The following is a 15,541-nucleotide window of genomic DNA, read 5'->3' as shown; positions in this document are numbered from 1 at the left end:
TCTCATTCCCTAGGGAAAGTAGGTCTGGCCTTGTGCAGTCTCATGGTCGAGCTTTGTATCTTGGGGTGGGCCTGAGCATGTCAGTATCTGAGGGTGCATCTTGTTAGCAAGGCTGGCAGTCACGGAACGTCCTTGGAATTGTGCACCTACAAGCACATCCCGGTGTTTGTAGAAGCTGGCCGGGGTTTGTAGTGCGTCCGTCCTGTGGCTCCCTGTGGTCTCTGGGACTTGTCTGTGGTCTCCAGAGAGAATCCCTGTGTCCCTGGGGTGTGTGGTCATTACATGTCTGCAGAGGCCCTCTCGGGGCTGCCTGGGTGTCCAGACCCCTCCACTTGGCTGTGCTTACTCTGAGCCCCCTGCCTTCCCCAGCGGGGCCTCTGTAGTTCCCCCAGGCGTCTCCTGCTAGTGCCCCAGGCTCTAGAGGCAAGAACTCTGGCTCAGGGCGCATGTCCCTGCCCCATGTCTCACAGCAAAAAAGGCACCGACCCAGTCCTGTGATGGCCACTGCCTTGGTGCCCAGCATGTGGGTACAAGGTGGGTTGCTGTGATCTGCCTGATCAGGGAGCTGTGTGACCACTGTGCGTGGCTGGGGCTCAGCTTCCCATGCACATGTGTGGCAGGGCAGGTCATTGTGCTTGTTTCCGTTCCTGTGTGTAGGGCTGGTGATGTCGGGGGAGAATGAGTTGCCACATAGTATGTCTCCCATGTCTTGGGCGACCCTGAGGGGGCATGGCGTGGCAGGAGTTGGACTCGGTGAAGGCTTGTGTTTTGGTCTGGGAGGGGCTAGGAGCTTCCTTTCTGATTCCCTCCTTCCCTGCGGCCTCAAGGGAGGGCTGAGGGAGTCTAGCCTGATGTCCCCAGGCCTGTGCCCCCATCTCCTGTATACTCTTTGCACCCCTGGGCACCTCTGGGAATGAGGGGTGGCGACGATCCTCATTCTGTCTGTCCCCTGTGTGCCTGCGGATTGGGGCAGGGGCTGGCTGAGCCTGGCTGGGTAGTAAGCACTGTCTCCTCATTCAACCACTGCACTGCACCCACCCCTGGTGCTGCCAGGTGGGGACACAGGTGGCTCAGATGGCCCCTGGCCCTGCCTTCCTGGGACACCTGTCCAGGGGAGAAGCAGACCTCTCCTCAGACAGTGGCAGCCGGTCATGCTCCCTTCACCCTAGCCCTGGGAAAGGTGAGACTGGCACATTTGCTTGGCCTGGGCCCTTTGTTCATTAGTTCATTTGTTCGTTGGTTGTTCATTCATTGACACAACTGCAGTAACAGTTAACAGCGGCTAGCTATACTGAGGGACTCTCCAGCCCATTCTACATGCTTTACTTGTGTCATCTCATTCACTCAAGATATTCCCAAGAGGTAAGGACTATCACTCTGCTGGATTTGCAAAGGAGAATGCTGAGGCCCAGAGAGGCTCAGTGACTTGTCCAGGAGCACACAGCTTGAGATGGTGGAGCCAGGACTTGAGACTGGGCCATCTGCTTTTAAGTACCAGCTGTGTACTGAGCCCTGCCCTGAGCCAGCCCTGTGCGCGGCAGTAGCCAGGAAAGACAGGATGTCTTCCTGGGGGAGCCCAGCCATTGAGGAGATAGTAATTAGGAGGCCCACACAGACAAATGTAACATTGTGTCTATGATGGTGCCCTCAAGGAGAAGGTGCGTGAGGTGGTGTGAAGGAAGAGGAAGGGGTAAGGCAGAGGTTGGGGTGGGGGCATGCTGGGAGCCAGGCCAAGGAAGAGTGTGCAGCAGCCTGCTGGGGGAGGACGGTGCTGCCCCTGCTTGAGCAAGGTGAGCAAGGCTTCCCAGGCTCTTAAAAAGATCCACTTCCAAGGCCAGGGCACCCCAAAACTGCATCATTTTGTGGGGTTCCCCTAGTGTGGGGCCTGGTGCGTTCCTGGAGGCATCTCCTCTGTGGTTTGCCTCTTGCCCGTAGTTGAAATACACAGCTGCTTCCTCGGGTTGCCCACTGGGGCCTGGTCCCCTAGACAGCTTCCCTACGGCGGGGAGGGGGTGTGGCACACACTGGGCCCCGATGGCAGTGTCTAGGACATGCCTCAGGCTTGCCCTGAGTTTTCAGGCTCAAGGCTGCGTGAGATCCGGGCCTTGTGAGTCTGTCTTGTGTCTTTCCCTGCTCCTCTGAGTGCAGACTCATGCAGGCAACAGCTTCACTCATTTGCTCCCCAGATATTCATGGCCACCTGCTGTGTGCTGGGTATAGCCCAAGATGCCAGGGAGCCACCACTGTTCTGGGAGGTCAGAGAGGGGCCCTAACTTTTGTTAGGGGGTCAGGACTAGTCTCTCTGAGGAGGTTTTATGGGCACTAAAACCTGAATATCAAGAAAGGGTGAGCTGTGCAGTTCTGGGCAGTGAGGACCATAGGTCCAAAGGCCCTGAGGCTAGGACAAGCTCTGATATGTCCAAGACGCGGCAAGGAGCAGGCCAGCATGCCTGAGCGAGGAGACAGGCCATGGTGGCTGGCTGGGCAGGGCTTGGTTAGGCCGCTGCCCCAGCAGGTGAGATACCTGGGAGAATCTGTTCATCTGCTTACTGCTTCTTCAGCTTCCCTCCTCACCGAGGCAGCTTTTCTGATACTAGTTCTGGTTGTTGTTAGATAGTTGCTTCTGCCCTTGTTCTCTAAGTCCCTGGGGTTCTTTCTCTGGAGTGGAGGCCTCAGCTGGTACTAGGGCTACTGAGAAGCAGGAAGCTGAGGGGGTATTGACCAGAGGCAGAGTTAGTGCTTTTGTCACCTGGTACTGGGTGACCATGGTCAGCGACATCCCATCTCTGGGCCTCAGTTCCTGGGTTGGGAAGCAGGAAAGAAGAGAACTCACCTCCCCGCCCACCCGGGAGTTTTTGCAGGGCCTGGCATTGCCCGTCTGCATGCCTGGGACTGGCCTATGTGCAAGCCAACAGCCATGAAGGGGGCGCTTGCTGGAGCCACGCCCTACCCTGGATGCTGGGTGCAGCCACAGCTGACCAGGTCACTATCCTGCCTTCGTGAGCTGCCAGTAGAGTGGGCACAGCAGCAGGAGACACTACTGAGTCTGCCATGTCAGGAGCTGACAGCACTGGAGAGATGGACTGTCCTAGGCCTGCTACCTTGACTTTTAGGAGAGCCCGGTACCTGCCCATTTCTGCCCCTCTGCAGTCCCCAGGCTCCTGACCACTGTGGCTCCCGCTGGATCCTCACAGTGTCCTCCTCCCTGGTTCTCTGCTCCTGTCCTGCCTCACACGCCGCCCCACATGTAGCCACAGTAAGCTTGTTAGGGACCCTGTGAGGCCCAAGTCATCACACCCTCCCTGCTCAGTCACCACACCCTCCCTCCGTACACCATCTCCCCCTTGCCTCCCAGATAGGTCTGTTCGCCCTCACTCGCCTTAGGGCAGCCTCCTGGCCACGTCCCTGCGTCCAGCACAAGCCTACCTTGGAACCTTCACCCTGGCACTTCGCACTGCCCAGCTGGTCCTCCTGCAGAGCCATGTGGCCCCTCAGGTCTGTGCTCTGGTGCTCGAATTCGGTGCAGCCTGGCTGCCACTTCACTGAAAATGCCATTCTCGCCTTGCCCCAGCACCTCGTGAGGGTGGCTTCGTTTCCTCCGGACACCACCCGCTGCTGTGCAGATTCCACATGCTGCTCTCCCTGCCCGGCTCCTTCTCTGACACAGGTGCTTCTGGCCATCCCATCCACTGCCGAAGCCCTGGCCCGGCTCAGCCTGCCTCAGTAGTGATCCGCAGGTGATCACTCAAGGGGTGGGTGCTGTGACTTGAGGGTTCACTTGTGGGTGGAGAGTATTTGCCCAAGAGGGATGACGAGTGTCAGTCCCAAAGCCCCTGACTGCTTCGAGCTGGGCTCAGAGCAGGAGGCCGAGATGTGCGGGATGATGGCCAGACCTGGCGCAGGTGTGGAGGTGGGAATGGTGCCAGGCCCTCGGGATCTGGGGCCTGCCGTGGGCTTCGTAGGCAGCCAGACTCCCCTCTGTTGTCATGACCTAGCTCCGTAAGGCAAGGGGTAAACTGAGGTAGGAAGGGGACTTCCCAGAGCAAGTAGGAAAAGGTCTCTCATGGTAGAGAATAATCGGGGACCCATGGTGGAGGCCTTGAGTTCAGGCTGGGGACAGTGAGTACCTCTTCATTTGCCCTTGCTGACTGACGGACTGACCCTGGTGACTAAAACGAAGGCTGTGACCCTGGCTGTGTCTGCTGTGCTTCCCTGGGCCCTGATCCCAGCTGGACACCTCAGCCCACACCAGGGACTCCGGCTTTATTCAGAGCCAGAGGGCTGCTGCGCGGGTCAAAAAGGAAGCTCAGGGCACACGTGCATGCACACACACGGCGCGCACATGTGCACACGGACACATGGCTTTGTCCCCCAAGCAGATCTTGCTCTTCCACTAGGCTGATGGCTAGGCAAGGTGGGGGAAGGGCTGGTTTCTTCTCATGAAGGGGCAGAGGATAGAACAAGTGGGTGTGGGCGAGCCTGGACACTTTGAAGCTTTTGCTAGGCCAGGTCAGAAACAGCCTGTTCCACATGTTAACAAGTTCAAGAGATTTTTTTTTTTAATTGAAGTAAACATTTTCAAGTAGGATACAAATGTGCCTGCATTTTGAGGATCAAACACTGTACTTCAGAGGCGGCTGTGCCCCTGGCTGGGACTGCAGCCCGTATGCCTCCAGTCCACCTCCTCTCTGTCCTCGGGGTCACCGGGTCACTCTCAGCCTGTGGGCGCTGTCCCCCGTGTTCCTCCTGATTCTTCGGTGCTGCCGGGAGGTGTGCAGGGGCCGTGCTGCCTTAACAGTGATGTGCCTGTTGACCAGGTGGTCCACAGTGACTCACTAGCGGCTGGACAGTGTCGCGTGTGTTGGGGTACAGCAGGGAGCAAGACAATCATGGTCGCTGCTCTTGAGGAGCTGACCTGAGGAAGAGGTGGACAGAGAATTAAAAGGGTGCACACGCACACCCGTGTGTCTGTGTGGTGAGTGCGGGAGGCAGCAGAGCAAGACACAAGGTCACAGGAGCCTCGGAGTACAGGGCGAGCGTGGGCAGGGCGGGAGGTTTCAGCTGGGCAGCCCTGCCGAGGCCCTGGGGGACGCATCTCGGACTTGACGCTAGGCAGGGAGGCCATGGGCTGGACAGAGTGAGCAGGTGCAGGGAGGAAAGGAGGGCGGCCAGGTGGTGGGAAGATCCCTCTGGACCCCTGGGCCGTGAGGAGTTTTGGGAGCAGGTAAAGGGTTTCAGGACATTGACTCTGAAGTGCTTCAGACGGTCTCCAGGGCCTGCTCTGCCTGGAGACCTGAGAGGACAATTTTACCTCTGTGAGCCTCCGCTTCTGCATCTGTAAAGTAGGCTCAGCATGGCCACCCAGCAAGGTTGCAGGGAGCCCATGAGCTGCATGTTGGCATCTGTCTGGGATCCTGGGCCTTTTGAGGTGGTGATGGTGGGGTCAGGACTGGAGCTGAGCCTCAGGGAGCCACATTTGGTGTCAGGGACTTGTTTTCAGACGTCTGATCTGACTGTCCTACCCGAGACCCATGGAGAGAGAAACCATTAGAGGTGCTGCCTGTAGTGCCCTGCCTGGAGTCTCATGTCCAGCCTGTTGCTCTTACCGTGTTGCCTGGGCTAGTGAATGTTCTCTCTGCATCGTTGTCTTTGTCTGTTGCATGGGGTAGTAATGGCCCCTTCCTCCTGGGCCAGGTGCGCGGGTTACGTGAGGGATGCTGGGTAGATCGCTGAGAGGGGCAGTACCCAGTAGGCACTGAGTTTGTGTGACTGCTGCTGAAATGGTGACACGTTGAGAATTTACTGTGTGCAGTATGGCTGCGATCCCTGTGGCTGTCTCTGGGCCAGGCCCTCCGTGCCTTGTGCTCCTGTGTGCTGTGCGATCTCTTGTAAAAACTTAAGGAAGCAGCTACTGTCATCACCCTCGTTTAACAGAGGCCAGCCTTGAGCTCCCTGGAGTCAGGTGGATCAGCTCATCTGCACTTCACATATAAAGCAAGGCCTCAACTCCTGGCAGCAAACAATTTTAAGCCCTGGGCTGCCTGCATGTGAAGTTCTGAGCCCACCTGGGACTGGATCTCTGCCTTGGGAGCCTACGGGCCAGGAGCTGCGTGGGAGGGACCTGGGTGGGGCTTCTGCCTGATGATTATAAACATGGCCAGTTCCTCTGTTTGTCCTGCCCTCCCTGTGGTGCCCAGAGGAAAGGGGTGGCCCCGGCAAATATCCGGAGGTGTGCCCCTCTGCCCCTCTGCCTGCCGGCTCACACGCAGTGGCAGCATGCCAGGGCGGTTGGGAGTTTATGGTGGGAAGTGGAAAGGCAGCTACGTTGCAGTAGCCCCCCATCTCTACCCTGAGGTCCTCCTACTTCAAGGCCTGGCCCTTCCTACCCTGGGTTTAGTGAGAGGTCACGTGGCTGACTGTGTTCCCACAGAGGCAGGGGAGCCGCCTTAGTGCCCCCAGGCGGGGAGGGGGTTGTACTGAGGCAGAGCCAAGAGTTCAAGGTGAGGAGCTGGCTGCACAGGGAAGCCAGGGAGGCTGTAGGACCTGGGCCGTGGAGCCAGGGCTTTGCAGGGAGTCATGAGCCTTTAAGGACAGCTGTAGCAGCTGGAACTAGAAAGACTTAGAGCTGAGGGCAGAGAAGCCAGGAAGGGGTGGGACAGAGAAAGGTCAAGGCCACCAGGATAGACAGAGTGGAAGGCTGGAAGAGGGATACGCGGTGTTCAGGAGCTGGCACTGAGGAGAGACGCCCCCACCCTTCCCAGGGGTGTCCCACCCCACATCCAGATACCTAGGCCAGGGCAAGTGGACACTGGGTCAGAGGAGGAGCCCCGGCCAGGCCTGGCTCTGACCATCCACTGGCCCCTGGGGACTAGCTGAGACAGGTTGGCTGCTGGGTCCCCACCCACTTCACAGTGGGCTGCCACTGCCAAACCGGTTCCCCCACATGGCTGCCCATTGATGGGCCTTCCTCGGGCTGGGGCTGGCACCTCCCTCCCTCCCGATCTGCTCACATGAAGGGTCCTCGTGGGACAGCCAGGCTTGGAGGGGAAGGGGGCACTTGGCCACAGATATGCGGAGATCGACAGCACTGGGGGCCAGCCCTGTGCCTTGCACTCTACCAGGCATTGGGGAACCGCTGGGAATGAGACAGAAGTTCCCACGGCATGTTTCTCCTTGGGCTGAGGCCTCGACTCACCTGGCGCCTCTTCTGGGAAGTTTCCCCTTAGCCCAGCCTGCAGTCTCTCCAGGGCTGGACTGGCGTCCCTGGCATGCCAGCCCTGACTGCTCTGGGCTGTTACGGTCTAGGGACAAGTCTGTGTGTCCCAGATGGATCCCCAGGAGATCAGAGGCTTTCTAGGTTCTCAGCGTGTTCCCCACGCAGCCAGCAGAGGGCTGGGCACAGAAGAGGCTGGGCTGTGGATTGCTGGACGGAGCAATAAGTGAACATGTTGATCTTTTCCCTTCATCTTACAGATGAGTAACCCGAAACCCCGAGAGGAGACATCACCTGCCCGAGGGCACTTCTAGCCCAGCCAGCCTCAACCCAGGTCTGTGTGACCCTAGGACCCGTGTTTGGGACCTCGTAGGTCACGGCAGCATGCTGGTGGGCTTGTCCGTCAAGCCTAGCCCTGAGCAGGGCTCTCGGTTCACCCGTTCATTCCTCGCTGCAGCCCTGTCGGGTGGGGGCCTGGAGAGGCATGGAGAAGCCCCGTCACTTGCCCTGGGCCACTTGCAGCAGATGGCAGGGGAGAGTCGTCTTTGCCTGCCGGCTCCCCTCGGGCCCTTTGGACTTCTAATCAGAGAATGTACTCTGTGCCTGGGGCCATTCCAAGTACCCAACTGGAGACCAGCCCGTAAAGCTGGGGGTGTCACGGTGAGGACACCTGGGCATCTGGACCTCGGTACCCACCCTTGTCCTAGTAGGCAGTAGAGCCGGTGGCAAACCCAGGTGACAGGGATGGATCATGTGGGGCCTCTTGGGCCATAGCAGGGCTCTGGGCAGGAGAGGGTTGTGACTGACTTCTGGCTGCCTAGGAGGGGCCCACAGGGTGGAGGGCTTGGGCAGGGCCGGAGGACAGGCAGCTGGCCGGAGGCAGAAGAGAGTGGTACTGGTGTGGGTGGACGCCCACCTTCCACTGACCCCTGCCCACCGTCCCTCCTCCCACAGCGCCCTCAAGCGCAGAGGCCCTGGCACCATGTTCGGGAAGAGGAAGAAGCGCGTGGAGATCTCCGCGCCCTCCAACTTCGAGCACCGGGTGCACACGGGATTCGACCAGCATGAGCAGAAGTTCACAGGGCTGCCTCGCCAGTGGCAGAGCCTGATCGAGGAGTCTGCTCGCCGGCCCAAGCCCCTCGTGGACCCCGCCTGCATCACCTCCATCCAGCCTGGGGCCCCCAAGGTACGCCATCGCCCCCACCACCTCCCCTCACCTGTGCCACCCGAGTGACCCCCTGCCCTTCACCCATCCTTGACCCTGCAGCCAGCACCTCCTCACTGACCTTCCCCATCTGCAGCCCAGTGCTGGCCTTTCACCTTCCACTGCCCACGGGCCCCCAATCCCGAGAATGCCGCGCGCACCCCAACCTGCACCCCTCGCTGCCCCCACAGACCCCCACACCAGCCTCTAGGTCCTGGCCTCTCCCCACGGCTTATGCGCTGAGCTCTGTCTCCCGTTCCCAGCACCACATACCCAACCTCAAGCCTTCCCAGAGCCTCCTGGCAGTGGGGGCAGGGCCATTCCCGGATGGCGACAGCCCAAAGGGGTCGGCCTGGAATGGGGGAGCCCAGATGTGGCACCTGACCCAGGCCAGGGCCCCCAGTGAGCTTCCTGGAAGAGGGGACGCCTTAGCTGTGCCCAAGGACCGAGGAGGAGAGGGAAGTGAGCCAGCGGGAAGCAGGGCATGGAGCAGAGGAAGCGGCTTATGTGACACGTTGAGGCTTTTGGTTTTGTGGAGTTTCCCTGCTGTCTTGAGCAAAATGGCAGGGTTGGGACTGGAGCGGAGGCTGTTTCTGTGGCGCACACTCCTCGCCCTTTCCTGCCTCCCTGAGCGCTCGGGGCTGTGGCTGTGTGCACTCAGCACAGCGGTGCCGCACCGGCCAGCGAGGCCGGCTTGGGGCTCAGACTATCCCCAGCCTGATGGGGCCTGGAAGGCTGTGACCAGGCTTGGCCAGGTTTGTCCCTAGCTGGTGGCGAGGGGTGTGCCTGTGGTCAGCGGGCCGAGTGCCTGGGTGGGTCATGGCTGACTCACCCTCGCCGGGTGCCCAGGCCGGGGCTGGCAGGGAGGAGGCCCAAGCTCAGTGAGCTGACCATGGGCACAGTGCTGGGACTGAGGCTGCCACTGAAAGCTGCTCTGTGTACTTGGACATTTTTGCCACTAATTTTAAAAGCAGAATTGCTGCACACCATCATCCCGGCTTCTCCAGAGGCTGAGGTGGGGTACGGGGGTTGAAAGTTTGAGTCCAGCCTGGACAACTTAACAAGACCCTCGTCTCACAATGAAAGGGGCCGGGGCCGGGACTGGGGCTGGGCTGAGTGGTGGAGCGCGTGCCTGGGATGCATGAGGCCGGGGTTCGGTCCCTAGTACCAAAATAGAAAAGTAATAACACTGCTCAGCAAGCAGTACGCTTCACAGCGGAAGCTCGGTGGCTTCTCATGACCAACCAGCTGGTGCTCAGTGACAGCTGTCTCTAGGTGAACCCTGGCTCTTTTGGAGCCAGTTATGTTGTACCCCACCCCACCCTTGAACTCCGTGCCTGTTGGCTCCAAGGCCACCTACGTTCACACATGGGCACAACCATGCCCCTCCTGGTATCTGGGAGTTTAGCCTTCGCTCTGCTCACAGCCAAACGCCTCACCTGCTCCTGGTCCCCCAAGTGGCAGGGGTGTCTCACCCTGGCACTTGTGCTTGTTGTCCTTGGCCAGGAATCTCCCAGGCCCGCCAGGAGCCTCCTGACCCCTCATTCTAACACCACAGCCAGACCCTGTGTCTTCCTGCTTCCTTGGGGTCCCTGGGCTAGGCCAGGCTCCCAACCAGCAGCAAAGGCCTAAGAGAGACTGGGGCAGCAGCAGGCCACCAGGGCCTCTGTGGCCTGGGTGTGTGTTTGAGGGGTGAACGTCTTCATACCAAATACAGCACTGGTCCCACATCCCTGCTGGTCAGGGATCGGCAGCAGGCAGGGCCCACATTCCTGGCTCCCCACAGCTTTTGTCAGACTGCTTCCATCCCTCTTCACTGGTTCAGCAAATGTTTACTGAGCACCTTCTGTGTGCCAGGCACCATTCTGGGCTGGGATGAGCAGGACTGGAAGCAGATGGGGGAAAACGCTTGCTGCCCTTGGGATCGTTCGGCTGGGCAGAGCTGGGCAATGGCAGATGTGTGCGTGCTCTGTGTCAGCGGTTGCTGAGTGCCTGAGGTAAAGAGAAAGCAGGGAAGGAGGCAGGAGTGGCAGGAGCTGCTGTTTTAGACAGGTGCTCAGCAAGCCTCACTGAGAAGCTGATTCTCAACAGATGCCTTGAAGGAGAGGGAAAGAACATGAGGACGCTCGGGACAGAGTGAACAGCCAGTGCAAAGGCCCTGAGGGCATATGTCTGGTGTGTTTAAGGAGCCAGGAGGGGGCATGTGTGCTTGGAGCTGAGGGGTTACAGGGACCCTGGAGGCCATGATTCAGTGCCCAAGGGAGATGAGGTAGTGTCCAGGGAGGCTAAGGATTGGCTGGATCCAGGAGGCGTTTGCGTTTGCCGCGTGACCCCAGGACCCTCTTGCCCTCTGCTTTGAGCCATGGCCACTCTCGCTTTTCCTGTCCCCCACCGCCTCCTGCAGGGGAGCATAGAGTGTGGTTTTGGGGTTAACGACGCTGGCAGCCTGCAGGGGAGGAGGTGCTGAGCTGGGCCCTGGCTCCAGCGGCCTGGAATTTGCAACCTCCGGAGCTGATTACAGGGTGGGCTGGCCTCCCTCCCTCCCTCCCTGCCCCCAGCCAGGGCTCTCCTCTAGTCTGGGGAGCCAGAGAAGGACGGGGGTGTCACCTGGGCTCTGGGGTGACAGCCTGGCCTCAGAGACTGTTCCTGAAGTTCCCCTTCCTGTGGCTGTCACTGGTGGGGAGTGGCTGCAGGGTGCCCCGTCCTGCCCCCACCTGCCCACCCATCATCACCCCATGGCATTTCTTCATCGTGTCTCTGTTGTCTCTGTGTGTGTTGTGTTGTACTGTCTGTGTGTCGGGTGCACTTCTGTGTCCCCCTCCCTGCCCGGCCCCCACCCTGCCTTTGCCCTGGACCCCAGACCATCGTGCGGGGCAGCAAAGGTGCCAAGGATGGGGCCCTCACGCTGCTGCTGGACGAATTTGAGAACATGTCGGTGACACGCTCCAACTCCCTGCGGAGAGACAGCCCGCCACCCCCGGCCCGAGCCCGCCAGGAGAACGGGGTGCCAGAGGAGCAGGCTGCCGCGGCCAGAGCAGGCCCGGACAAGGCCGGCAGCCGAAGCCGGGTCACCACTCACAGTGAGGCGGGTGCCGGCAGTGGTGACAGGCGGCGGGTGGGGCCAGAGAAGAGGCCCAAGTCCTCCAGGGAGGGCCCAGGAGGGCCCCAGGAGTGCTCCCGAGATAAACGCCCCCTCTCCGGGCCTGATGTCAGCACCCCCCAACCTGCCAGTCTGGCCAGAGAGGCGAAACTGGTGCCTGGCAGGCCCTTTAACACGTACCCACGGGCCGATACGGACCACCCGTCCCGGGGTGCCCAGGTAACCTGTCCCCCAGGGCCAGCCCCGCGCATTGCTCATCCTGGCCACTCATGTGTCTGTGCCGCAGCAGCGGCGGAGCACTCCCCTCACAGCCTCCTTTTGCTTCTGTTGCAGGGGGAGCCTCACAGCATGGCCCCCAATGGGCCATCCATGGGGGGCCTGGCCGCCCCCCAGTCCTCTTCCTCCCGGCCTCCCGCCCGAGGCCGCGGTGCCCCCAGCCCTGGAGTGCTGGGCCCCCACGCCTCTGAGCCCCAGCTAGCTCCTCCAGCCCGTGCTCTCGCTGCCCCTGCTGCACCCCCAGCCCCTGGTCCCCCTGGTCCCCCTGGCCCCCGTTCACCCCAGCGAGAGCCCCAGCGAGTATCCCACGAGCAGTTCCGGGCTGCTCTGCAGCTGGTGGTGGACCCAGGGGACCCTCGCACCTACCTGGACAACTTCATTAAGATTGGCGAGGGCTCCACGGGCATCGTGTGCATTGCCACCGTACGCAGCTCGGGCAAGCTGGTGGCCGTCAAGAAGATGGACCTGCGCAAGCAGCAGCGGCGCGAGCTGCTCTTCAACGAGGTGGGCAGGAGTGGGGGCGGGGGGCCCCTCGGCTCCTCTTCTCTTCCCGCCGAGTTCTCTCGCCCTGGCCCGGGCCCCTGCTTCCCTCCTCTCATCCATCCTGTTGGGCCGTCCCCACGGTCTCCAGCGTGGGCTTCCGCCCTCTGTCCTAACAGCACCCTTGCCTACTTCACTTTCTTCCCCCACCAAGTCCCAGCCGCCCTGCAGTGTCCCTCCAGGCTGGAGCCCTGATCCCCGCTCCGCGCAGCTCCATCCTGTGCCACTCCGCCCCCGCCCGGCTGCCCCTCCTGGCACTCCGCTGACACTGCCCACACAGCAGCCCGTCAGACCTGTCCTGTCCCCCACCTGCCTGACAGACCCTTAAGGCTCCCCTGATGCCCTCAGGATAGAGTTCAGCCCCTTTGCTGCCCTTTCAGGCCCTGCACCAACCAGCTCCCAGTGAACACTTGGTTTTATCCAACTTCCAGCTGGATCTTGGTGGCCCCTCTTTCAGGACTTGTTACAAAGGCAACAAGGGTCCGGAGAGGAGTCTGGGCCTGAGGGATGCTCCTCTCGTCTGGTACAGGAGCACCCGGGGAGGCCAGGCCTGGAGGCCACCCGAGTGCTCCTGCCCGTCCCTCTCCAGCACTTTCTCCACTGCCCCATAGCCAGCTCCCACCCACATTCCCCTGCGCCAGCTGCCCCGAGGGGCAGTAGTACTGTCCCCTCTAGCACAAGGCTCCCCCGCCGCCCTGGCCCCGACTGTGGCTGAAGTTCACCATCCTCCCTGGCATGCATTCCGTGCCTGCTTGTCCTTCTCATCTCAGCGCTGTACCCAGCCCTCCACCCTCCTGTCCCAGCGCAGCCTCTGGTCAGGGCCACTGAGACCAGCCCAGGACGGGCCAGGAGTTAGCATGGTGTCGGGGTGAGGGTGCACCCCTAGGGTGGAGGCACTGGGCTTCAGGCTGGCTTTGAAGGCCACTTGGCCTTGTCCGTGGGATCTAGCCTCTGGATGAGCTGGCCGGGCTGAAGAGGTAGTGGGAGGTGGTAGCGGCCGGGTCTGAAGGCCAAGGTGGTGCTCCCGCCCTGGCAGGTGGTGATCATGCGGGACTACCAGCACGAGAATGTGGTGGAGATGTACAACAGCTACCTGGTGGGGGACGAGCTCTGGGTGGTGATGGAGTTCCTGGAGGGCGGTGCCCTCACTGACATCGTCACTCACACCAGGTACTGGCGGGGCGGGGCCCCTGCTGGCTCCCAGCTCCCTTCGACCTCTGCCGTGATGGGGCTGAGTTCCCTCCAGAGGGTTGGGCAGGGCTTGTCTCCCCTGAGCCAGCAGCGCTGCTGGGCCCCAGGATAAGAGTGTGTCTTAGGTTCCTGTCCTGGTGGGCCTGGGTCCCCTCTTGGCTCCCCAGGGTAGGGTCTGTCTGCTCAAGTCCCCCACCCTAACCCAAGGCAGGGCTGGTCCTTCTAAGATCTGGGCCTGGCCCTGTCTGCCCATTGGCCCTCTGCTCGTAGGATGAATGAGGAGCAGATCGCTGCCGTGTGCCTGGCTGTGCTGCAGGCCCTGTCTGTGCTCCATGCCCAAGGCGTCATCCACCGGGACATCAAGAGTGACTCGATCCTGCTGACCCACGATGGCAGGGTGAGAAGGCGGTGGCCAGGGGCTGCCCCCCTCGGTGCCCTCTGCTGCCCAGTGACCAAGGGGCAGTGGGCAGATGTGTCTCTCATAGAAGAGTCCAGAATCCGGGGGCCAGGTTGGTGGGTACCAGTCAGCACAGGATTAACAACTGTAGCCTAGCGCTGGAGCTGGAGGGACACGCTTGGGCCCCGCAACAGCCGCAGCTCCACCACGTGCTTCTCTGTCTGCTGACGACTCCCTGCAAGCGCGGGATGGGCTGTGGGCCCTGGGCTTGCCTGCCTTGTTTTGGACTGAGCTTCTGCATTTGTAGCCCAGGGAGATGTTCTGTGGGAGAGGCCCTTAGGGCCACTGCATTCTGGCAAAGTTGGTGGCTTCACCACTCCCCCAAGGAAGGTCCAACCCCATCAGCGGGGGCAGAGAGCACGCGTCTCCACCAAGAGGACGAGAGCCGAGGCTGTCTGCAGATGTCTCCACGGAACATCTGTGAGCCTCCTGAAACTGCACGCACCGTGTGGGCGTGTGTTCTGGGGGCGAGTAGATCATAGATGTCCTCAGGAGTCTGAACGGGCCCACGGCTCCCGAAGAAGGTGTAAATCCTTGGTTCTGGGAAGCTGCTTGTTGCAGAGGCAGGCTGTGCGTGTGTGACACACAAATGCATGCGCGTGCACACTCCGTAGGGCCGAGCTGTGTTCCTCTCCAGCCTCTGCACCGAGCACCTGCTCCTTCCAGAGAAGGGCCAGGATGCTGGCTCTCAGAGCCTGGCCTCCGTCCCCACCCAGCCTTTGGAATCTGCAGGACTCAGCCATTTCCCCAAGAGCCCCGGGGCACCTGGTGCCTACACTCTGTCAGGCCAGCAGATGGGAGACCCTCAGGTCCCCTGCCAGGAGCGGGCAGAGCCACTCAGTGATCAGTCTCCAGAGCCCAGCTCTTGCCTCTGGGCTTCACGGTGGAGCCAGGGACTAAACAGAACGGCGCCTGCGTGCCCTTCCCCGGCCACACCTCTGACACTGCCCCCTCTGCCCTGCCCCAGGTGAAGCTGTCCGACTTTGGGTTCTGTGCCCAGGTGAGCAAAGAAGTGCCACGGAGGAAGTCCCTGGTAGGCACGCCCTACTGGATGGCCCCAGAGCTCATCTCCCGCCTTCCCTACGGGCCAGAGGTGAGCCCAGTGTGGCCTGGCTGGGAGAGAGCCGCAGTACAGGAGGCAGCGGTGGGGGGGATGGTTTGCAAGGATGGGGCTTCGTGGGGGAGGAGATGGGGTAAGTGCGTGTGTGCGTGGGTCCGTCAGTGCGTCGTGATTGATTGAACACTAGTCCTGAGCCGGGCCAGTGCTTGCAGTAGGCGCAGAAGTGGCCATGGGCTCTGCCTGGCAGCGTGGTGCCCAGGCCACAAACCGGAGGCTTCTGACTAAGCCGGCCTGCAGATGCCCTTGCAGACATTTTTACATGAGCTTGCATGTGAATGTCCAGCTCTTCTGTTGAAAAGCCGCATCTGGCCCCGTGGAGGCTGCATGCACTCGTGGCAGTGAAGCGGGTACAGAGGGACTGCCCACCTGTCCCAGTTGCCCACTCTGCCTGTTTCCCTCACTGTGGCTCCCTGCATGGCCCCGAGGAGTCCACTGGCCTT

General features: G+C 61.0%; 1 protein-coding gene and 1 long non-coding RNA gene across 4 annotated transcripts in view; one reads left to right on the top strand and one right to left on the bottom strand.

The window, feature by feature from the left end:
* Pak4 (p21 protein (Cdc42/Rac)-activated kinase 4) overlaps positions 1–15,541 on the top strand; it is a 48,894-nt gene that overhangs the window by 31,190 nt on the left and 2,163 nt on the right. For both annotated transcript variants that reach the window (XM_005399791.2, XM_005399792.2), the window contains exons 2-8: positions 7,474–7,547; positions 8,168–8,399; positions 11,278–11,736; positions 11,851–12,297; positions 13,370–13,503; positions 13,795–13,921; positions 14,949–15,074. In XM_005399791.2, coding sequence (XP_005399848.1) covers positions 8,196–8,399; positions 11,278–11,736; positions 11,851–12,297; positions 13,370–13,503; positions 13,795–13,921; positions 14,949–15,074 — 1,497 coding nt within the window. In that variant the 5' untranslated portion in view covers positions 7,474–7,547; positions 8,168–8,195. The remainder of the gene's footprint in view (positions 1–7,473; positions 7,548–8,167; positions 8,400–11,277; positions 11,737–11,850; positions 12,298–13,369; positions 13,504–13,794; positions 13,922–14,948; positions 15,075–15,541) is intronic.
* On the bottom strand, positions 4,584–7,447 carry LOC106150232. Of its 2 annotated transcripts, none has more exons than XR_001236926.1 (4): positions 7,196–7,447; positions 5,607–5,775; positions 5,312–5,518; positions 4,584–4,915 (listed from the first exon to the last, which is right to left on the bottom strand). It is a non-coding gene; the product is annotated as an uncharacterized LOC106150232 (long non-coding RNA). The 2 variants fall into 2 exon arrangements; XR_001236925.1 differs by having other exon boundaries at positions 5,607–5,772.

The sequence above is a fragment of the Chinchilla lanigera genome, unplaced genomic scaffold, assembly GCF_000276665.1.
Source record: "Chinchilla lanigera isolate Chin_1 unplaced genomic scaffold, ChiLan1.0 scaffold00067, whole genome shotgun sequence".
NCBI classification, from domain to species: domain Eukaryota; kingdom Metazoa; phylum Chordata; class Mammalia; order Rodentia; family Chinchillidae; genus Chinchilla; species Chinchilla lanigera.
Note: the sequence above shows the minus strand (reverse complement) of the source record. Positions and strands in the feature narration are given on the sequence as shown.